The 23,865-nt window shown below is 53.4% G+C and overlaps 2 protein-coding genes across 2 annotated transcripts in view; both read left to right on the plus strand.

Annotated features, from left to right (window-relative positions):
* AATF (apoptosis antagonizing transcription factor) overlaps positions 1-23,865 on the plus strand; it is a 242,475-nt gene that overhangs the window by 164,513 nt on the left and 54,097 nt on the right. The gene's annotated exons all lie outside the window — the stretch shown is intronic.
* Positions 16,900-22,821, plus strand: LHX1 (LIM homeobox 1). Its single transcript, XM_057399509.1, has 5 exons — positions 16,900-17,960; positions 19,115-19,341; positions 19,592-19,869; positions 20,458-20,623; positions 20,956-22,821. Exons 1-5 carry the CDS (start codon positions 17,791-17,793, stop codon positions 21,333-21,335), a joined length of 1,221 nt encoding a protein of 406 aa, XP_057255492.1. The 5' UTR covers positions 16,900-17,790; the 3' UTR covers positions 21,336-22,821.

The following is a 23,865-nucleotide window of genomic DNA, read 5'->3' on the forward strand; positions in this document are numbered from 1 at the left end:
TAAGCTGGCTCCTTATGTCTTATTTTGCCTCTCACTCCGTGGGAGCAAGTTGAAGGGAAGTTATCTGAGTAAAAGCCCTTGGCAGAGGAAACGGGAGCTGTTTTCTTGTCTTGTTGGACTGTGAAAAGGACACGATGCTCTTAAGAACACTGACATGTTCCTATCTGCACCTAGCCCTGGCTTTGCATGTAGCAGGGGGGATGCACAGCCCCAAAACTGAGCTCCTTCTGCACCCAATGGGACCATGGGGCCCAGGCTAATACCAGTGAGGCACGGCACAAGAGAGCCCATGGCTGCTCCAGAGGACACCCGTCATCTCAACTAGTTCCTCAGTCTTCCCTTGTTATTTTTTCCCAGCCCATCTCCAGCACCAGCATCAAAAGGTGCATTTTCAGCTCCTTTCTTTATCCTGGAGGTAAACACATCCACAAGAGCTTCCTGCCCTGGGCTCCCATTGCACCCGCAGTCTGGCAGGCAGCAGAACAAATTGTCATAATTGTGCTTAATTAAAAAGCATAAATGGATTATCTTCAGGTAAGGATGATTTATTTAACTAATCACTCTGATCACAGAAAATGTATAGTCTGGAGATGGAAATCAGTTGGGGGAAATGGGTAATTCCTTTTCCCATCAGCTCTGAAGTGTTGCAGACTTTCAGCACAAAATGCAGCCCAGAGAGAGGGGCTAAGCCAAGGCATGACCCTTCATCCCAAGGGATGTTTTTGGACATCCTCTCACCCCACATCTCTTGTATTGGAGTTGTTCTTTTCCTTTTAATCCCCATTTTCAACCTCTGTGTTGTCCCATTTTTGCATGGTTTGTGCCCCACCACAAGCTCAGCCCTAAGCATAACCCCTCACCCTACAAATTCAGTGGGGTGGGAGGATAACCCTATATGGATGGAGCCGGCAGTGCTGCGGCAACCATTCCTGCAATGGGGGGGACACAGTTTGGATGCTGAGCCCAGGGCCAGGCACTACAAACACCAAATGAGCATAATTAATTGACCATCTGCTTGAGAAGCCACGTTCTGGGTGGCACTGAAGGATGACTGTCACGTCAGGAGCCCTCGCATGTCTCTGGAAGTTGGGTGCTTTGGATACTGATGTATGGCTCAGACATCCTTAACCCTCCTTCGGGTTTGGAAGGTGGAAGGTGCTTTATGGCGCAAAAGCCTGCAGCCCCTTGTCACCTCCTGGGGCTGGCAAGGAGAAGATCCTAAGGGATTCTAGGAAGGGTCTTTGCAGATCAGCCCTCACCATATAACAATCCCCTTGGTGTGGTTAGGCGTTTGGGGAGTTATTTGCAACCATTACAAAATGAGCTGGGAAATAAGGCACCTGTGGTGTTTCCTGTTATTCCTAAGAAAATTCTCCGTGTGTTTAATAGGTGGTGTTTAATAAAAATGAAAATGAGCTTATCCTGAGCAGGCATGCACGCCAAAAGCTGGCATTTAAATTAGAAATTATGATTTAATAACTTGTCAAGAAACTCACCAATGTAACAGCGTGATAATTATTGAAAGGAGGCCTCAGAGATACTGGAATACCATGATCCGCTGGGAGAACCCAGCTCAGAAATGCCCGGTGATCTCTGCATGGAATGGGGCTGCAAGAAGGCTCCCAAAGGAGTCCTACTCATGAGGTGCCCAGGGGATGATGTACTTTGGGTTTTGCTTGGTTCACTATGGGGTTACACAGGCAAGGGGTATCCAAGGGGCTCTCTGTGGGTGCAAAGGGAGCTGTGGCTAGGGCTGGGCAGGGATGGATCCTGCGGTGGGAAGAGGGGCTCTGGAGCTCCAGGACCTGGAGTTACATGCTTGATGCAGTATGGAGAGATCATATTGTGAAGCTGGATACCTGCCATGGGTTGGTTGGCAGCAGCAGTGGCACAGCACAGGCACACAGCATCGTGCTGCAGCAGAGCAGGATGGGGGCTGCAGTCACAATGATGCGGTGAGGAGCTTGGCCATGGGGAGCTAAAGCAGAGCCTCCCGGTGCTGGAGGCCGAGCAGACGGCGCGTGTCGGGCGCTGGGGCTGGGGAGGGATGTGACAGACGGGGCTGGAGGCAGCGAGGCTTTGCCCAGGGGAGGTTGGCCATGGCCCAAGGACGCTGTTCTGTGTCCAGCTCTGCTGCTGGTGTCTCCTGCCAGGCGGGAGAGCACGGCTCCACTGCTGAAACCACCACAGTGCCGCTTAGACACAGACCAGGCAGGCTGGGCACAGTCTCCTGCTCAAGGAATGTGACAACAAGCACACATTTGTAGTCTTGGGAGGTCGAGGTTGCTCTTCACCCCCCCTTGTCCTCCTCTAAACCCTTGACTGATGCTAGGAAAAATAGCCTTTGGGGAGGCCTTATTGTCCCGTCCCTTAGTTTAAGCAAAATGTTCACATAAGGAGTTTTTAATCTCTACTTTAAATTACAATCGTGACTTTCTGTTGGTTGATGATGGCATCTCACTCTCAGTTGGAAGGCCATTATTTCGGCCATTATTTCTGCTATGATTTACAAAGCAGTTAAAGCGAAAGCTATGTAATAAATAGTGAAGCACTGTAATAGATAATTCCATGTATTTAAATGCCACAGACCCCTTGGCATGATGCTTGGATGGCAGGAGGGCTTCAAAAACCAGGACAAAAGCAACTGGCAGGCTCAGGTTTAGGTTTCTGGCTCAGAAACCAGGAAGCCACATGTCTCGGTACTGGGTGTCCCCATGGGAGCTGATCAGATCCCACAGGCTGGAACAGCTCTGGCTGCCCCCAGCTGAGAGCAGGGAGCTCAAAGCAAGGTTATCCCATTATGGTTCTTATCGCATGATGCCTTAGCATGTAGTAAAAATGGGCTCACCAAAATGAGCATGAGAGACTATATAGTGTTTATAGCCGATTTCTGCCATAAATGAAGGGAGTGGAAGTGGATGCCCCCCAGTCCAGATTAACCCATGGCTTCCCCCTGTGCCCTGGGTTTATGGCACCCTGACCATGCCAAGGACCTGGTGCTGTGGCTGGCTCTCAGCAGCACTCCCTCCTTGGTGCAGGTTCATCTCCCTTGCGCTCTTGGCAAAGTGTTTTTTCCTCTGGTCATCCAGCTGTGTTCCCGTGTAAACAGCTGGAACAGGAGTGGGGTCCTTCATAGAGCAAGTTCAACAGGGAAAAACACAGCCTCATCCAGGCGGATGCTGGGGAGGGGAAAGGTTCCCCTTGACTTCAGGAGCTCTTGGGGCAGGGACTCCAAAATAGCCAAATTCTTGTGAATTTGACTGTAAATGGAATCCCTCCCATACGTTCTGATCCCCACTCTGGAACTGCCTGCACAAGTCAGGAGAATTCCATCTGGGCTTTGCAGGGAGGTGGAGGAGAGGCCGTTTGGCAGCTCTCTGCTGGCAGAGGATCAGCTGCAAACTGCTGTAAGTGCAAAGAGCCACACCTGAGGCACAGAAGGAGCCTTGGAACAGGGGATGCCCAGTGGGCCTTTGTAGCCGCTCCCATCTGAGGACCTCAAAGTATTTTATACAGGATTATGCTTTAAAATCACAAACCCCACGTGAAGCAGTTTATTTCTGTTCTGTAACAGGGTGGTAGGGCCATGAGTAGGGATTGTGATGTTCCCGGGATAATAGAGCCCCATGGGGACAAGCAGCCCTCCAAGTGTGTCCATCCCCCCCCCAGGCTATTCTCACTCTTGCCAGCTCCAGGGGTCTTAAGGATTATCAATTTAAATGTCGCTGGAAACTAAAGTCTCATAAAAGCTGAGCATGGAAAACATAAAAAACTGGCTTATTTTGGGCACCCTGTAGAATTAAAGCATTTTGATATCTATTTGGAAAGCATCAGAAACAAAAGAGCTTTGGTTATTTCTCCTCACTGCGTCCCTGTTTCTCAGTGGTCCCAATGCCTTGTTCATCCCACTCCTTTCTATCTTACTGTGTGAGTGGCCGTCCCAGAGGAAACTCTTGGGGATGAGTAAAGAGAGGGAAGCAAAAATAACAAACTATGAAAGTGATGGGGAAGAATTGCTCTCCTGTTCCCTCTAAACCCAGCAAATGGCAAAGCAAAACTTTCATACAGACTCTTCCAGTATTTTTCAGTGAAAAATATGTTTCCTTGGAGAAATTCCAGGTCATTCTATGACTAACTAGTGAGTCTGCTTATTATTCTGGCTGGTGCTCCAGGACTTTGGGGTTTTTTTTAAGTGGAAACAACTTGAGAGAGAAGAAAAAAACATCTCTTTGACACAAAAATCAAAGAGGTGCTTGAAAGTAATTGGAATGGCTTGGAAAGAGCTGCTTAGTCGATAACTTTGAGTTCTATGGTGCCATATGGGGGTGATGGGGAGACCCGACGTGACCACAAGTCGTGGCCCCATTGGTGTGAGGTGCAGGCAGGGAGGAGCTGCTGCCTGCACGTGGGGCAGGGCCCCCCATGCCCATCCCTCCTGCACCCCCTGAGCACGGTGCAGAGACCCTTGTGAGCCCTTCCATCACTTCCATCCGCTTTGGCACTTGGTTAGATGAGGAGATGGCACCTGGAGAGCGCAGTTATCCGGGCAGCATCCTTGGGAGCCACAGCCCTGGGATGCAAATGATGGTTTCCTCTGGCTGAGATCCCTGCCTAAACCTTGCTGTGGGAGCTGTTCCCTTGCTTAGCTGGGTCTGGCAAGATTAAGATTCATGACTTGTGACATTGTAGGGTCATATCAGCCAGGGTTTTAGACCAAAAGTTCATCTTTTATTCTTTATAGGGGGGAAAAAAACAAGGAAAAAACCTTTTTGTCTTGTTTTTGCTTTCCTCCTCCTTCAGTCTTTCCCTAAAGAGAAGCGAGGGTACCACACCATCATTATGATGCTGTGTCCCAAGGCCCCACCAAGCCAAGAGGCAGCTCTGCCCGGTGCATACTGCGGGACGGGATTGCGGCTCTTCCTCCCCCCCATGTCATCTCCTTCATCCCAGCAGTTTGGCTCTGGCTCTGGCCAGGCTGCCACATCTCTCACCTCCCATCCCCATCGAAGGTGGGGCACGGAGAAAGGTTAAATTCAGGTCAGGGCTCCCCAGTCACACGTTTCTGAGCGCATCCCTTGGGAAGCCGCAGGGATCCGCGCTCCGGCGGTGCCCGCGGCTCCGGCCGCTCGCAGTCAAGGTGACAACGGTGGTGGGTGAGTGCAGCCCCCCTCTTCCTGCACCACAGCCCCCCCCCCCCCCCCAAGCAAACACACAGCTTATGGTGAGCTGGGGGCCAGAGGTGCTGGTAAACAAATGCGCCTTTGAAGAGTGACAATGAAATAAATCACCCGTTACTCCATTGGCACACTTGATAATGCCGTTATCGTCAAGAAGGGGCTGTGGGGAATGCTGGTGAGGGTGCCACAGCAGGGGCTGGGGGTGCTGGGGCTGGGGGGGCTGCATGACTGCCCCTTCCACAGTGGGGTTGTTCTCTGCCCGCCCCGGGGAGTGTCATAACCTAACGCCGATGTTTGCCTTCATAGAGGCATGGAATGGTTTGGGTTGGAAGGGACGTTAAAGCTCCTCCAGCTCCAACCCCTGCCACGGGCAGGGACCCCTTCCACTGGAGCAGCTTGCTCCAAGCCCCTGTGTCCAACCTGGCCTTGAGCACTGCCAGGGATGGGGCAGCCACAGCTTCTCTGGGCGCCCTGTGCCAGCGCCTCAGCACCCTCACAGGGAAGAGCTTCTCAATGTCTAAACCTCCCCTCTGTGAGTTTTTTCCCTGGAATTCAACAGATTTGGGATCAAGGGGGCCTCATCTGAGGCTTTATCCTGGGGCAGGAGGGATTTTTCCTGCTGGGCTTGCCTCTCCATTGCACTGTGTGGTGCTTCCCCTGCCTGGGAGCATGTGGGTCTGTGCCCCAGAGGTGCTTTGGCACCTCAGTCCAGTGTGTTTCAGGCTCATATTTGGCTGAAACTGATGGGTTGGTTGAATTTGCTGCTGTAAATGCATGGACTAGGGCTGAGCTGATAGAAGCTGGGTGTCAGTGTCTCTGAGAGAGGGTGAAACTCTGTTTTCACTAAATCTGCATCAAATCAGGCTTTCACATGATGTGGCTCTGTGTAAATCCCACTCCTGACTGAATCCAAGGAAGTAATCCTTGTTTTAGCTGAATTACATGCATCTGACCACCTCTTTTCACACTGGACTCAACCAAGCTCAAGCTGCCCATGCCCCTCCTTCCCTCCCCTGTGCTCCAAGGTACGGAGTTCCCAGCTTTTCACTGGGCTTGGATGGAGCCAGGAGGATGGAGAAGGGAATGAGGAGAAGGAGGAAGCTCCTTCCTCTACTGAAAGCTTCAGGCCTCATCATGGTGCTCAGGCTTCACTCTGGCTTAACCAAGACTTCTCAGCTACTGGGCACGAAGTGAAGCAGGTGCTTAAAAGCTTGATCCTGAGCTATGGAATTTGGATGTTTTTCCATTAACTTGTGGAGGATCAGGATCTGGCCTCAGGTCCCTGTGGGTTTAGGCCAGAGGGCTCCATGCCTGATGGGTCCCGCCCATAACAAAGGCAAAGGCAGAGAAAAGGAAAGGAAAAACACTGGGAAAATGAGGAATTGTGAATGAAGTTGTGCTCGTTCAGCTCCCCCAGATGCCCAGGGCTCCATCACTAATATTAAGCAATCCCTGACAACACTGCTCTGCGTTTTCCCAAAGATTAACCTGGGAAACCAAGCTGGAAATGCATGGAATGCAGAGGAATGGCTCGTGTACCGAGGCCTTTATGGTAAATGTAACAAGGCAAGAGCTCTGCCAAAAAATGAAAGACAATTAAAATGTAGGAAATTGACATTTGGAATGGAGCTGGGATGCGCTGGGAACACCATCACCTGACCGACAAGGGGGGGGACCTGCAGCCCTCTATAAACCCCAATGATACAGGCTAATTTATATGCAGTTATTCACGTGTGCAGTAAATTCCAATTATATTTACAGATGTCTGCTTAACATTTATGGAAAAGGAACCTCAGCATGCCTGAAATATCCTTATAAGGGTTTGGATGGGGCTATCTCTGCCTTTTCTTTAATCTTTTTACCAACACAATTTAATTCTATTTTACAGATTTGAACATAACCCCCTCATCCAGCTGAGCTCTCTGATAGAAGGTTTAGCATCTAATGCACAGATTGGGGTGGTGCACCCGTTTCAGAGGTGTTTAAACTGTATTGGTTTTGTTTTTCTATGAAACTCAGGAGTTGAGTTGCTGTTCTAGACACACACACAAAATAAACAGGAAGAAGCGCAGTAGAAGATGCACAGGTTCTCAGATTGCTTCCTGTTGGAATGATCTTTCTTCTTTGTCTTGGGATTTCTTTATGTAACAGGAATGGTTCATTGCTCATCACACAGGGACATTGTGCCCTTGGCTGCGTGAAGACCCCTCGCACCCATCCTTGGGTTTCCCCATAGAAGGTGTTTCTCACCCTTCTCCTCACTGGACCTGCACATTGCCTCCTCCTCTTTCTGTGTTTTATATCCTGTTGTGTGTTGTTGCTGCTGGTGAGTGTAGTGTTGGTGGGGCTGATCTTGTTGTGTCCCTTGGTCTGGGCTCTAAAGGCAACTGCAGCTTCAGGAGGTAACAGCCTCATAAGGGGCTGGCCCAGCCTTGCTTCCTTCCCTTCACAAGCTGGGCCTTCAGCAGGGGATTTCACCCAAAGAAAAGGATATTTTCTGCTAATTCCAAACCTGCTGGTTTCACTTTTCTTCCTCTTTCTCTCTAAATTTGGAACACTCACAATGATCACAGCGTGTTATGTGAGCAGCATCACAGCCACACATCACTGCGGATGTGTTCGTCTGGGGACAGCACGTGTTCAGTTGGGCTCCAAGCACCAGGCACAGCCCTGGCAGGATCCCAGGGTGTCCGAGACAGGGATTTCCACAAGGAAGAGAAGGATCAGGGTGCTTTATTGGTGCCTACATCCACTTCCTTCTCCTCTGGAGAGCAGAGGTGATGCACACTCGCTTCCAGGGCTCTGGACACCAACCCTGCTGTCGTCAATGCCATGGGGTCCCTGAACACGACTGTGTCTGTCCGTGTCTGGTGATTCATGGTAGGCTGGCACAGCAGCTCGCGGGGGTGGTGCAGACACTGGAGGTGTGGAAAAGCTTTTTCCATGGTCATTTTTAAATCTAAACCAAGTGGGTGTCTTACGTATGAGAGTGCTTGAATTCAAATAGGGGAATGAAAGTGGCATCAGTAGCTGGAAATGGCATTTCCTTCCCGCATGAAGCATCAGCCCTGTAGAATATTAATTGGGGGTTTTAAAAGCTACAGTAGGAAATCATCTTCCAGAGCACACAGAGCCCTAAACCATTCCTCAAACACAGGAGCAATCCGGCAGCACTGGAAGACACTGCATGTTTGCTTGTCCCACCTGTGGACGGTGGTGGGAAGGGAACCTTTCTGTGGGCTTCCTTGTGCAGGGCTATAATCTCCTGCAGGTATGCAGGGAAGATTTGTTTGGAATTAACATCATCTCAATTCCGTGCAAAGCCATCCGAGGGAGCAGAGATTATGCACAGCGCCCACCCGGCACCCGCAGAGCTCCGCTGGCTCTGCTCTCCCGCTGCATTTCACCTTGTGCACCGACACCACGGTGATGGAGCTGCTGCAAACACCGTGGGCTGACCCGGTTAAGAGAAAGGAAACTCTTTCCTTCCTTCACAAGCTTGGAGCAGCTTCTCTGGTTTCACAAGAGAAGTGACATAAGATTTGGTGGGGGTTTAGGTTAGTCTGAGAGGATGCGGTTGGTCCGGGACTTGGACATCAGTCCAGGGACTCACTGCAAAGCTCAGGTTGGGATGAGGATGAACACCCAAGCTCCTCTGCAGAGGTTAAATGACCCTTTGGTCATTTAACCAAACGGTTAAATTTGGACCCATTCTTACCTTGGCTGGAAGTGGGCAGGCTGGGGATGAGGGCATGGGTTTTAATATCTATGGTACAAGGTGGGATGGAGTGTTTGTCCTCATAGTCATCAGCCCAGCAAGCGTTAATGAGACATTTCAGAGAGGGAGAAAAGAAGAAGACCTCTTCTGTTGTTGGAGTAACTCGGTTGATCTGAGAGCGTAGGTGGAATAAATGTGCCAGATTTTAAACAGGGACTTCCATTTATTAGCACAACCTTAAGGAAATAGTTTGTACGTCATTAGGAGTGATGTCTTCTCAGCAACCATCATTACTATTAACACATTTATCTAATAGCCATTTATTCTGGAATCTTACAGGCTTTACAGGTATTAACCGATTACAGCAAGGAAGATTTTATTTCAACAACTGGGAAAATACACATTGGTCGGGAATTCTGCAGAATCAGAGGTTCTGAGTTTGAACATAGAATCACCGAATGGTTTGGGGTGGAATGGTTTCCATTTTCATATGCGCATGGCATGATCTGCAGGTCGGCACAGAATAGATCCCTCAGATCATTGCTTACGGTTTAATTTCACCGTTTACAGGAGAAGCATACTTTGTAAAGCTGTTCACTGGGGTTTGGGGCTGCTCCCCAAATAAGCAACCCTCCATTTGAAACGAGGTTTACTTGTTGTAAGGAGGACAGGCTTCTGTGCCTTTGGGGTTACACTGGTTCAGGGTTGCAGGCTCCAGAGCCACCTTCACCTGTGGATTGAGAGAGGTGATAAGAGCACAGTGGGACCCACCTGATGTGAAGTTCTCATGAGTGACAAGGTATGACAGGCCACGGTGAGGAGGGAAGCAGGGAGGTGTCTCCCAGCCACTGATGAGCTGCTCTGGTTACATAGCACCGTGTGTGCATGTGTTTGTGGTGTGAGAGGCTGTGAGGTGTGATGTTAACAGCGTGCTGCCAGGACTTCAACAAAGAACCTTGCCTTGGAAGTACCAGACGGGTGAAAGACCAGTTCCAACTGTGGCATAACAAAGCCAGGGGTGGGCAGCCTTTTGCATGACATTTTCGCCACTGCGGAATGATAATGTTGCCATGGGGCTGCGTTTCCAGTGCAGGTGATGCTCTCCAGCGCTTCCAGACCCTGGAGCCTCATCTAAACCTGCTGCAGCCTCCTGAGGGACAGCACAAATAGGGTGTGGAGGAGTTTTAGTTCCCTGTTTACCAGGGAACACAATAAGGAAAGGAAGTGAGAAGTGATGGAGTCTAAAGGGTGCAGTACCTCCATGTGGGAGTTGGGAGATTTGCTTTGTGCCCATCTCTGTGTGATTCTCAAGAAGCTGATCCCCATCCCACAGGGATCTCCAGGCCCAGCTGGAATATGAGTGACAAAGATGATAAGGAATGGTTGGTTTAGAATAATATGTATATTTTAATGTAAGCTTCTGAGCATGGAGGATTGGCCCTTGGTAACACTGCTGTGTGCCTCTGCCTTGCATGGGGGACTTGTCCTGGAGCATGGCAGAGCATCAGCAGGCAGGGCCCTCCTGGGGATGGAGCTGTATCCCTGCTCCTCCTGGAAAAATTAGCTGAAACTAATGAAATTTCACATTCTAGAACAAAATGGTTTGTTTTCATCTTGAAAACAGCGTAATGATGCACTTCAGAGCACTGGGATTGTGGCTGTGCATGCCATATCCTTGCTGTAGAGCGGAAATAAGTTGTGTGTGTGTACAGCCAAACTTACAGCATCGCTTACTGTACAAAGGGGAGGGAATGGGTTTTAAATGTGCATCTTTTAAATCAAACAAGGTGTTTGGCCACATCTCCTCACTGCAATGCCCCAGTTTCACACCATCTTCTATAGGTGACCCTATAGAAATCCACTGCTCCATTTGCAGCTCAGGTGTCACAAGCAGTGTGTGCTGTGCTGTGCTAACGAGCCCTGTCTGGAGCGTGCTGGTGACCTCTTTAATTGCATGCACACTCACAGCACAGGGGGATAAGCACTTGAGTGAGCCCCTGCCTCTTACCTGGCTCTCACTCACTGGCCCAGGCAGGCAGAATGTGCTGAGCCACAGACACCCAGCATCCAGGAACTCTGTTGGACTCAGGCTGTGTGAGCCCATGTGCCTTGGTCTGTGTGTGTGTGATGAAGCAGGGAGGAAGCAGGACATGCTGGCCAGAGCCTCCATGCCCTGTCAGTAGCCTTAGAATAGAAGTCTATATAAATAGGGGGTGACATAGGATATTATATAGTAATGTGGTATCAAATTGTAGAATCTATATATAGAAGATTAATCAGCAGTGGGGACTAAGCAGATAGATATAAACGCAGCTGGGAGCTCTGGCTTCATTTTCATAGGAGTGAGGGAAGTCCCTGGTGCTGTGGTACCTGGTCCAGGTGATGCTGCTTTATCACCTCAAACCCAGACCTGCTCCTGCATTCAAAGCCAGGTTGGATGAGGCTTGAGGCAACCTGGTCTAGTGGAAAGTGTCCCTGCCCGTGGCAGGGGGCTGGAGCTGGATGAGCTTTTAAGTCCCTTCCAACCCAAACTATTCTGTGATCTATGATTCTGTGCTCCACAGCAGGTAGGCAGAGGGCAGTGCTGGTTTCCCCACCACCTCAGGCATATTATCCCTCTGTTTTATTGGGATAGTCCTATTTTTTCTTTTATATCGATTATTTTCCTCAGACACTCTGCATGAGGGTGGTGGCAGACACCCAAAGCTGATGCTCTGCTGATGACAAAACCCCTTTGGCGTTGGGAACCCTTTTCTCCATCAGTTTGCTAAGGATGCAGCAGCCCTTTCTCTGCGCGCATCTGGGAAGCCAGCGACAGTGGTCTGTAGAGAGAAGTCCATGCAGTTACTCCTTTCTAAGCACGAAGATCTATCTGATCCTGCTGGGCAGGAGAGCACTGTCGGCCCTCAGAAATAAGAAAACCAGGGAATGTTCCCGGAGCCAAGTCAGTGGCAGGAGCAGGGAAAAGCTCTGGACACCCTCTTCCCTCTGCCGCTGCACAAGATCCCGTGTACGTGTTAGATGGGTGGCTGAGATTGACTCTCACTCCCAGGGAAGTTCAGCGACTGTGAAATTAGTAAATTACACAGGCCCACAGAACTTGGAAAAACAATATAATCCTGGGGGGACTGAAATAATTAATTTGCTAATCAACTACACCTTGCTTTTTTTAATTTGCAAATAGCACTCGGGTTTGTTTCCCCATTTCAGCCGCCTCAAGAGCAGCGGGATTTCGGGCAGCAAAGGCCAAGGGATGCGGGGCAGAGCTGAGCAGTGACCCCAACAAGCACTGGGTGATGCTTTTTTTTGGGGGGGGGGGGGCTCTGGAGGCAAAGGCAAACCCCGGATCCAGGCACTAACTTGCGAGGGAAGAGCCGGTTCCTGGTTTGTCTCCTGGTCTCACTGCGCCCGTTGTTTGCTTTAAATCATTTCAAATGCGGAGGTTGTCAGACAAGACAATTAACATGGGGAAGGGGGAAAGTATTACCATCCATTATTTGCCATAACATGAATTTAAGCCGGGAAGTCAAATGATAAAATATGTGGTGAAAAGTGGTGGTGGTGGGAGTGCCTCCATGAGTAATAGCCCTGGGCTTCTGAGCCTTGAACTTAACACGCTAAGTAAATCCCCGAGGTCAAAAAGTAGGAAAATTGTTGCAGCTTGGGGAGATATATTTTAACTTCGCAAAGGGTCCTGGCAAACCCGCTGCAGGGGTTCGGGGAGAGGAGGATGGAGAGCGGTGCCCTGCGCTGGTGGGTGCCTGCAGCCGCTCCGGAGCGGCTCGGACCGACGGTCGGGGGCTGCTTCCTTGTTTTGGGGCGAAAAAATCCATATATGTATGTATATATGTAGATTAAAGCGGTGAGGAGTGCGCCGGAGCTGGGCTATGGGGTGTGCGGGCGGGTCCCCAGCGCCGCGGCAAGAAGCGATCGAGGAGCCGACGGGGCCCCCCCGGGGCTGAGGGGAACCGGGAGGGGATTCGGGGGTCCCCGCTCCGCTCCAACTCTTCCCCTTTAAACCCTGTTCCTTCCGCCCGAGCTGACCACGGCGCTGGATTTATGGCGAGCGCTGTTTTGGCAGAAATCCCCCCGAGCCTCCCCTCAGCCCTAAATCCCCAGCCCGCGCTCCCTGGGAGACCTCCTGACACAGAGCATGCCAAAACAGCTTCGTTTTGCCTATGCATTAGCAATCCATTTTACCTTTTTGACATCTCTCACACATAAAACCGTAAGAGAGAAATAAAATATCTGTCTCTGGGCGAAAATAAAGCTTTGCCTCCCTCCTGATCTATAGGATATAAAATAAAGCCATGGCTTTGATAGTGGCTTTTCCTTATACCGGAGTTGCTTTTGCACACACGGAGACAATGAAGATGGATGAGCCGGGATCGGTGCGTCCTCCCGGGGTTTGTTTCACCCTCCTTTTTTATAGTCTCCCCCCGCCCCCGCCACCTCTTTACTTTTCCTTCTTTTCTCTTTTATTCGTCTTTTCTCTGCTCTTTTCTCTGTCTTTAACAAGGGGAAGAATCCCCTTCGGCTGTCACACACAGCCCTGCCCCGACCCCCAGCGCGCTCCCGGGTGGGCTCGGGCCCCTTCCCGGGCTCTTTTTCCCTTCCTGGGGAATTTCCCTTTTCCCGGGCCCTTTTCCCTTTCCCAGGCCCTTCTCCCCTTCCCCTCGGCCGGCAGCCCTCAGTCAGACGCATGGGCGCACACCTCGGATTTGCAATAATTTATTAACTCTATTTCCCATAAACAATGCATGAGCTTCGAGTGTAAGCGACAACATTTAGCGACATGGAAAGAAACCCGGGCGGGGGGCAAGGGGGGGAAAGCTAATCAAGGGGGCAGCAGAATAAATAAGGCCAGGGAAAGGCGAGCGGAGCCAGTGCCGACTTCCCCGCCCCGGCATCGCCCCGAGCGCAGCAGAACCAAGCGGGACCCTCCGATAGGTATTTTAAGGAATTTTCTGGGGAGTCCAAGCTCCTCTAAACCAAACCTGGCGCGGCGATGGATCCTGTCCAGCAACGGGGTTATCGCGCGGGGTTGTTTTACCGGGTTTAATTACATCTTCAATGTTTGGTTAGGGCAGCGGCCGCGAAGATGTTTAATAGGCGGAGGTGCTTTTCCTACGGGGAAAAGTTCGGGAAGGGGAGAAGGGGTGACCGGGGGTTGATACTCCCGCTTCACCCGCGCTGTCCCCCCGCAGCGCTGCCTTGGGTGCTCCGACCCGCCGCGGTGCTCCCCGATAGATGCGGGAGCAGCGTTCCCCCGGGATGCGGAGGAGTCCGGGAAGGAGGGAAAGAACTGGGATGGACACGGAGAGCGCGTCCGTGCCCGAGCGGGAGGAACGTTTCTTCTTCAGCTTCGCCGCGGGGCTCTGCCGGTGGCCGGGCGAGCGGCTCCGGTGTTTGTACAGCACTAGTGCCCCGTAAAGGAGAGAGAAATCCCATTACCGGGCGCAGCGGTGTAGAAAGGCTGCTGATAACCGGAGTGATGTTTAACTAAAAAGACGGGAACGACACCTATAAAATGCAAATTCAAACGCGCCTAAAAGGGGCCTTTTTTCCCCCTTATGTATCAGATGTAAAATAAATTCGAGGGAGTTTTATTAACATTATTTTCCTCTTTTAATTTCCCTCTTTTTCGGCTCCCGGGCCGCTCGGCTCTGAATAGCCCGCACAGTTCTTCCCCGGGTATGGATAGGCTCGGCCCCGCCACCCCATCATCACCAAGGACTTGGGTCCGGCCGGGGACCGGGCCTGGGGGAACTGCGGAATACAATGAAAAACCGAAGTGAAATGAATTCAAATCCCCACCCCATGCGCTGTGCCCGGCCGGGCGCTGCCGTGCCGCCCATCCCCGTGGCTTGCGGGGATTTCTCCCGTTCCCTCATGCCCCGTGGGTGCCCCCCGCCGTGTCCCGCTGGGGACCGAGCTCGGTGGGGTTTTGCTTTCTCGGATCTCGCTGGAAACAGCACCGGTATTTTCACCGCTCAAATACCCTCTCTAACCCGGGGTCCCCCTTCCCTAGGGGGTGTTTGGCCCTTTTACACCCCACGGCAACGGGGATGTGCGTGTACTGGGGTGGAAGGGAGACCCGCCGGTAAGTCACTGTCGCGGCACTGCGGGTGCCGGGTACCGCTCGCCCTCCGCACCCCGGGGGACCGGACGGGATCGTGATGTGGATAGGGGCATAGTGATGTGTGCCTGCCTCGGCGTCCCCAGGCCCTGCGCGGAGCCGTCGGGACGGGAGGGGCAGGGGACAACCAGCTGCTTTCGCTAACGCCTGGGAAAGGAGAGAGAAAAAAAACACACAACAAAATCGCTGTGAAACCCTGGTGCTTGATGGACATAAGCTGCTCATCTCCCTCCCCTCATTCATCCCCACCGCCACATGTCACAGGGGGCCGCGGTCAAAGGGAAGGGTCCCCTGACGCCAGCCCGCAGCTGTCGCCTTCCCGGGCGGCGGAACGGGGCCCGCTCCGCCTGGGAGCTGCCCAGCTGCGGGCACCGGCCGGGGGGAGCCCGCCCGGGCCTCCATTGATCCCGCAACCGCCGGCAAAGCAAAGCAACAGCTGGGCGGGGACGCGGAGCGCCCTGCGCGGCCCCGACAGGGCGGGGATGGCCGGTTCCGGGGAGACCTGGGCAGGCGGCGGACGGACACAGGGCCCGCGGCTTTTAAACACCCGCAGAAGCAGCGAGGGGTGCCTTGGCACGGGGTGATGCTCTACGGGCTCGGCAGGCCCCGCACCGGGCCCATCCGCCCCAGGCCGGAGCCCCGCGCCGCGGTGAGGGTTTTCCTGCCTTCGCTTCCTTTTTTATGTTCCAATTTCTCCTTTCTCCACGTCTTTATTTTTCCTCACAAGGACGAGGAAAAGAGACATAAAAAGGGGAGCATGATGATGCTGCGGGCTCCGGGGTCGGCTTCCGTCACCCCCCGTTCCCCGGGCAGCCGCGGAAAGTACGCATCCCGCTGCCGTGTGTGTAACCCGCTCAGGCCCTTTAATCCCCCGTTTCCCTCCTAATTTCCCGCTAGCGAAATCCACCCGCCCGCGACGGGGGGAAGCACGGGGCTCCGGCGCGGGGAGGAGCGGGAGGGTCCCGGGCCCGGCGGTGACACCTCCCGGAGCGCTGGGCAGCAAAGAGAAATCACGGCCCTCCTAAACCGGCCCGGAACAGACCGGGCCCCTGGAAGGTAAAAGCAAAGGAATCTTTATTTGACAACAAAAAAAAACCAAACAACTGCTAAAAAAGTCCATCCGCGGCAGCGCTACGAGCGCCGGGAACGGAGTCACCGTCCGCTACCGGAGCCTGCCTTCTGCCGTCGGAGCGCGCGGGCCCGGCCTCTCCGCGCCTTTCCTTCCGGCAAAGGCGATCCGCCGCGGGTGCGTTCCCGGCGGGGGACACCGCTCCGCGCCCCCGGCCTCGGGACCCGCCGTTTACGACGGGGGCACCCCCGTTAAACCGGGAACTCGTTTGGCTCCGCTTCTTCAACCGTCTGCAACGGGCCCCGGGCGGTGTTTGCCTATAGCGGATGCGCAGCCCCGTGGGGGTGCCAGACCTCAACGACCGTCCCTATTCCCCCGCCGTCCCCCCCCCCCCCCCGCGCACTGGCACCGCACCGGCACACCTACCGTCTGCCGCGCGCTCCCGGCGCTCCGAGCGGGGCGCGCCTCGGCCGGGCCCGACCGGCGGCGGCCGCTGCTCACCCGCCCGCCCGTCCCTGCGCGGCGGCGGCGGCGCCCCGGCGGCTCTATAAAGGGGCGCGGACGCCCCGTCCGGCGGCGGCGCGGCGGGCGCGGGAAAAAGGGGGGGGGGGTGACGGGGACGGCAGCGGCGACGGCGGCGATTGGCCGGGAGCGGCGGTGACGTGTGCGCGCGGTGCATAAGGCTGCGGCCGCGGGGCTGCCGGGAACATGCAGAGCGCCCTGCGCGGCCGGGACGGCGCGGCCCGCGCCGCTCTCTGCCCGCCCTGCCCTGGCCCGGCCCGGCCCGGCCCGGCCCGCCGCCGCCCCGGGAGGCTCCACTGCAGCCGGCAGCACCGGGCGATGCCGCGCCGGCTCGGCGGGGACGCGGCCGGCCGCCGCGGGTAGCGCGCAGGGCGGTGCGCGGGGGTAGGTAGGAAGGAACCAGGCGCGACGGCACCGCCGGGACGTCGAGGGAGAGAGGCGAAAAAGATAAGGAGAGGAGGAAGAGGCGAGAGGACGGAGCGAGGAGCTGCGGAGCGTGTCCCCCCCCCACCTCCCCGCGTAAGGACGGCGGCCCGCTCCGCTCCGCGGGCGCGTAGCGCCATGTCGCCGCGGCGGCGGGCAGAGCCCCTGTGAGCGCGGCGGCCCCATGTCTCCGTTTGTCGTTTATTCCTTTTTAATTTTGCATTTTGATTTTGATTTCTCTTTGGGAAAAGCACTTTGACTCCTGACTGCTCTACCTCAGACCTGAGAAACACTCGTCACTCGCTTTTTGCCGTTGGGTTTTTGGGTTTTGTTTCCTTTTAATTTTTTCCTTTTTTTTTCCCCTTTTGAATCGTTTTTAATTTTTTACGAGCGCCGATCTTTCTGTCGTTGTCCTTTTCTCGTCCCTATAATTACTCTCGCTGTTGCTGTCGTGGTTGGTAGCGGCCGGGACCCTGCGGTGTGTGGAAGCGCTGGTCTCCTCGGGCAGTGGGTGGTTTCTCCTGTGTATCCCTCCTAGGACACTCGAACGAAGATTGTTTTTTTTTTTTTGCTTCCTCCCTTTTCTTTTCCTCCTCCTTCGCTTTTCCGAGGCTTTTAAAACAAACACAAATTTTAAGCAAACCTCCGCCGGTGTCGTCTTGAAAAAAAAACGCATCTTTTAATTTCTTTTTTGCTTGACATCTGGGAAACCGACCCCCGCTCTCAGAACTAACCAAAGACAATGGTTCACTGTGCAGGCTGCAAAAGGCCAATCTTGGACCGGTTTTTGTTGAATGTACTGGACAGGGCTTGGCATGTGAAGTGTGTTCAGTGCTGTGAATGTAAATGCAATTTGACAGAGAAATGCTTTTCGCGAGAAGGCAAGCTTTACTGCAAAAACGACTTCTTTCGGTAAGTACCGGGCCCCTGCCCGCGGCCGTAGCTCCTCCGCAGCCGTTTCTCATCTCCTTTTTTCCCCGTTTCGTTTTTATGCGCCTTCCCCCGTTGTCACCGTGATCCACAAACACCTTTTTCTTCCGCACCCGTCGCTCTTCCTCCCGCCGGTCCCGCTGTGGGGCGGGGGGGTGTTCAGGCCGGGGCAGGCCCTGGCGCCCCGTCGAGGCCGGGCCGCGCTCCACTTGCCCAAAGTTGCCTCGGAACTATCGACCGGCGGGTCCCGGTGCTGCTGTCGCCGCCGCTGCAGCCGCTCTCCGCCGGCCAGAGCTCGGCGTTGCCCGCAGCCGCACCGCGATGGAGGCCCAGTGCAGCGGAGCTCCGCGGTTCAGTGCGCGGCTCCGCGGGCCCTGTAACTCCCGTTAAACGGAGCCGAGGCCGCGCCGGCGGGTAGCCACCCACTGCTGGCGGATCGATGGAAGGGGCGTTGGGTACCGACACCCGCTCGCAGCCGCATCCCCCGCGCATCCCGGCGGGCTCCATCGGAACGAATCCCGGGCCCTGGTGCCCCTGTTCGGCCGGGGCCGCCGCGCACCGGCAGCGACAGCGATGACCGGTTCAGGGCCGGGGTGCTCTCCGGGCCCTCCTCGCCGCACACCGAAGGCTGCACCAGTGACCCGCTGCTCAGCTGCCTGGCACCGAGAGGCCGTGGGGTGCCCCGGTGGAGCGGAGCGCTGCAGGCTCTGGTGCTGTTCCGGTGCGGGTCCCCAGCGCCCGCCGGGCCTGGAGCGGCCGCTGCTCCGGCCGATGCGCGGCCGCGGCCGGTGAATAACGAACACGAATTTATGCTTAATATCGATTAACGTGTCGTTAATTGCTGTGCCGGGGCGAGCCCCGGACATCGCCTCGATGCTGAATCGTCCCTCAGACTTCACCCGCCCCGGATCGGGTCCTTTTCCCTATTCCTTCTTTTTTCTTTTAAGACATAATTCTAAGCCTCCTCTGGTTAGGGACGGAAACAATCCGAGGGATGCTTTATTTTACGGAATGTCCTTTGCGCGGGGCGAGCGGAGGCCGCGGTGATGGGCGCGGGGCCCGGCTGCGGTCCGCTCTCAGCGGTCCCCGCGGCTCGGGCGGGCGGCGCTGACCCGCTGCCCGGCCTCTCCCCGCAGGTGTTTCGGGACCAAGTGCGCGGGCTGTGCCCAGGGCATCTCCCCCAGCGATCTGGTCCGCAGGGCGCGGAGCAAAGTGTTCCACTTGAACTGTTTTACGTGTATGATGTGTAACAAGCAACTCTCTACCGGCGAGGAGCTCTACATCATAGACGAAAACAAGTTTGTCTGCAAAGAAGATTACCTAAATAACAGCAATACTGCCAAAGAAAACAGCCTGCATTCAGGTGAGGGAGCGCGGCCGGGGAGTTGCAGGGATGCGCTCGGCATGCGCGGGGTGGGAGCGGCTCCGCTCCGGTCCCTTCTCCCTTTCTCCTCCCTTCTCCTCTTTTTCCCTTCTCATCTCTTTTCCCCTTCACCTCTCCCTTCTCTTCTCCTCTCCCTTTTCCCCTTCCTGGTCCTACCGGCCCGTCCCCGCAATCGGTGTTTTCTCCCGGGCCCCCCAATCTGAGCGTGCTCCGCTTTGCTGTCTCCCAGCCACCACCGGCAGTGACCCCAGCCTGTCCCCCGACTCCCAAGACCCTTCCCAGGACGACGCCAAGGACTCGGAAAGCGCCAACGTGTCCGACAAGGAGACGGGCAGCAACGAAAACGACGACCAGAACCTGGGGGCGAAGCGGCGGGGGCCCCGCACCACCATCAAAGCCAAACAGCTAGAGACTCTGAAAGCCGCCTTCGCGGCCACCCCAAAACCCACCCGGCACATCAGGGAGCAGCTGGCACAGGAGACCGGCCTCAACATGCGGGTCATCCAGGTACCGCGGCCCCGGGCGCCGGGGATGCGCTGCCGCGGAGGGGCCGGTGCTCAGGGGAAGCCCCGGGGCAACCTCCCCGCCTCCCGTTTAAATCGTTGTTAGCGAGGCGGCCCGGTGAGGGCAGGGGCAGAGCTGCGGGTTTCTTTTAAAAAAGTCCTAAAGGATGCTGCAAATGGTATCGAAATTAATAACCATAAATGTGAGGGGTTAATGGATAAATAAGAATGAGAATACACTGGAATTATTAAAGGGTTTATAAACCCGCGGCGCTGGGGGTAATGGGGGGTTAAAGGACCATTAAAGACGAGGTTAGATTGGAGAGGCTCAGTGTGAGGGTAATTAGGAGTAATCTTGTCAGGGTAATAAGAATTAACTCGATCATTCTTGACCTGCGGGCGGCGGGGAGCGGCCGCGGGGCCGCGGTCACGGGTGGGTTCGGCCGCGTTTGGAACGAGGAGCAGCGCGGAGCGGGGTGCACCGGATCGGGTCCCCCCCGCCGGAACGAACGGGAAACGTGGGGGGGGTCCGGGCTGCCGTGAGCAGAGACCCCTCCCGCGGTGACCGGCTCCTCTCCCGCCGCCCGCCCAGGTCTGGTTCCAGAACCGGCGCTCCAAGGAGCGGCGGATGAAGCAGCTGAGCGCGCTGGGCGCCCGGCGGCATGCCTTCTTCCGCAGCCCGCGCAGGATGCGGCCGCTGGTGGACCGGCTGGAGCCCGGGGAGCTCATCCCCAACGGGCCCTTCTCCTTTTACGGAGGTGGGTATCGCGCCCCTCCCCTCTCCTCCGGACACCCCCTGTCGCGATACCGCACCTCCGGCTCCGCGCCCGCACCGGGGTCCCCCCGGTTCTGCAGACCGGGCTCTGCTGGAAGGGCAGCCCCGGGAACCAGCCAGGCCGTTAGCGCCTCCCCCCTACCCTGGCCAGGCCATCAGCACGTCCCCTGCCTTGTGTTTGTTGAGCTCTGGGTGACATTTCAAGACACCCCCTAACCCCCCCCCCCCCCCCCTTCCAGATGCACTCTCGTGTCTTTTTCCACTCGGTTGCTTTGCCTGTGTGTTACCTTCCTTCTGTCTCTCCTTGCCCGGCAGATTATCAGAGCGAGTATTACGGCCCTGGAAGCAATTACGATTTCTTCCCACAAGGACCTCCATCATCCCAAACTCAGACACCCGTGGATCTCCCATTCGTGCCCTCGTCGGGGCCATCGGGCACCCCTCTGGGGGCCATGGACCACCCCCTGCCCGGACATCACCCCCCCAGCGAGGCCCAGCGCTTCACTGACATCATGTCGCATCCCCCGGGAGACTCGCCCAGCCCCGAACCCAACCTGCCCGGGTCCTTGCACTCCATGTCCGCGGAAGTTTTTGGCCCTAGTCCTCCGTTTTCTTCGCTATCTGTCAACGGCGGTGCTAACTACGGCAATCACTTGTCACACCCCCCCGAAATGAACGAAGCGGCAGTGTGGTAGCTTTAAAACAAACTGGGTCTAAGTAAGTGATGATCATCTAGTCTGCTTATTGTTACGGTGTACAGAAATGAATGCATAGAACATCTCTCCTGCCCTGAGACAATATTACCTTGGGCATGAACTGAACCCAAATCGCTCCAAGGGAAGCTTTGCTCTAGACCAGGACAATCTCCGCGTTAACGGTTGTATCCAACAAGCAAAGGGACTGACTTTTTTTTGTACCACTGACAAAGGAACTGGTGAAGCTGTACAGTAAAGTGCTGCCATACCGTAGGATGGCGTGAGTGTGCTTACCCTGTCGGATGTCATCCTAAGAGCCACAATCCTTAGGAACTTATTGTTTTAAAACACAAAAAACCCCACAAATTAATAATTGAAAGAAGGAAAAGTCAAGGAAAAAAAAGGGGGAAAAGGAAGCGTCAAGAACTCTAGCGTTCCCGGTTAAGGATGGTTCTGGCATTCTGAATTTGTTTGTTAGTTTCTGTCTCTCAGAAAGTTCGCCAACAAGACACTCTCTTTAGCTCCAGCCATTGCAGCCTGCTGACTACCAGGTGGGACAACTTTCCTTTATTTTTTCCCCTTTCTTCCTCCTTTTTTTTTTTTTGTGTGTGTTTTCTTTGCCAAAATAGCAAATACTTCAATGTTAAAGCCCTCAGCACCAACTCTTCTACCTTCACAAAGCTACACGTACAAAACCTCCTCGGCATAGCGAAGGTCGCCAGACCTCTAAGGCAAAATGACTTGAAAACCAAGCAAACAAACGCAAAGTATTCTACCTTCACAGAGAGAGAAAAGCTAAACAAAAAAAAGACTCTATTGAACTAAAAACAGTCAACTGTTTACGTCTAATGTTAAATTCAGGAGTTCAGTGTTTTGCTAATAAAGCCTGTTTTAGAACCTCTTGTTCAAAAGCAAACGATTTTGAGCAACCAACCAAAATAGTTCCTTTTTTCTGTTCTGTCGCTGTTCTAACAGATCGCAGGGCTTGTGGTTCACTGTGCTAGTTTGTAAAAGGTGTTGTTTACAGAAGGCAAAGAAAAAACCCCACCAAACCCAGACAGTTGCCAAATAAAGTGAATCTATAGCACAAATACTGTAAGGTGCTTGGCACCAGCAACCCGAGAAGGTGTTTAAGAAGTGTTACAAGGTTTCAAAGAGAAAAAGACAAAAAAAAAAACCCCGACATCTTTGCTAATTTTTAGTCCTGTTGAACATTCATGGAGTTGTTAATATGACTTATATAGACCCACACAGGTTTTATTTTTGTGTCTTTAAAATAAAAGTCCAAAATATTTAAATTTTATGGTCAAATATGCAGTCAACAGCTGCTACTTTTTTCCTTTATATATTAAATTTCTCATATGTCTTTTATTGTTCGAATAAACCTAAGCTTGTGTGACCTCCAGTGCATATTAGACCATTCACTGTATGAAAGAAAACATGTTGGATAAAATTTGTGCGTTTTTAATAAAATTAGAAAATCTGATGTTTAGATAACTTGTGTTTCATTTGATGTTCGAAGCAATTTAAAAGGGATTCTCTCGAGTTAAAGAGCCCTGAGAAGCCTGATCCACTCCACTGATAATCCTGTAGAGCTCTTTTGCCTTGGTGGAAGCCTAAGCCCTGGCGTCGGCGCGCATCGCCCTCAGCGGCAGCTCCAGCCTCTCCTTCTATCTCAGGCTCAGTTGCTGGAGCACAAACCCCACGTTAACGCCGTGCATGCAATTCCCCAGCTGGAAACCAATCAGGTTGTGAAATCTATTCACTTCTCCTTCGGAAACAGATTCCAAATGCTTATTTTATGCATAAACAAAACTGTATTGTCAATGTAAAAAGCGTGCCAAAATGTGAGTTTTAATGGATGCATTTTTAGTTCGATTAATTCTCCAAAGGTAATTTTTCTTTTTTTTTTTTTTTCCTTTTTCTTTTGTTTTCCTGATTGGATGCTTTTGAACCTCAATGGCATGAAAGTCATTTTAATCCTTTTTCTTAGAGCTGGTACAAAGTCAATTATTTGATAGCATTTGGTGTGTCTGAAGTTCTGCAAGGGGCAGCGAGGGAGAATGTTTGGCTTTGCACTAGATACAGGGAGAAAAATGAAGCGAAACAAAAAAATCCCGGAGCCTTGTGAAATAACAGATGTAACGTTTTCATTCTAAATCATTGCAGAATCCCAAATGCTCAGTTCTTCAAAAGGAAAACTCACTGATTCCAAGAGGACTTGGACTTGCGTTAGACACAAAGGAGCAGGTTCGGTTCTGGAAGGTCACTGCTTTAAATGTTTTCCACCTGCTGAGCTGCTAGAACAGGGTGAGCTCTAATTGCAGATTTCCCTCCGTCTCTCAGCTAATAGTGACTGTGGCTTCTCTTTTATTTTACATAAACACAGAAATTGATGCTAAAACAGCAACTTTTCCCTTCCCAGCTATTCAGTTCTTTATCTCTTTGGACTGGGGGGGGAGGGGGGGATATCAAAATGCTTTAAAGTTGTACAATTTGTAATTTTCAATGGTGGTTTTTATTTTGTTCA

This window comes from Pezoporus wallicus, unplaced genomic scaffold, assembly GCF_028554395.1.
Source record: "Pezoporus wallicus isolate ANWC-B61680 ecotype Strahan unplaced genomic scaffold, APGP_CSIRO_Pwel_v1 contig_8143, whole genome shotgun sequence".
Lineage (NCBI taxonomy): Eukaryota > Metazoa > Chordata > Aves > Psittaciformes > Psittacidae > Pezoporus > Pezoporus wallicus.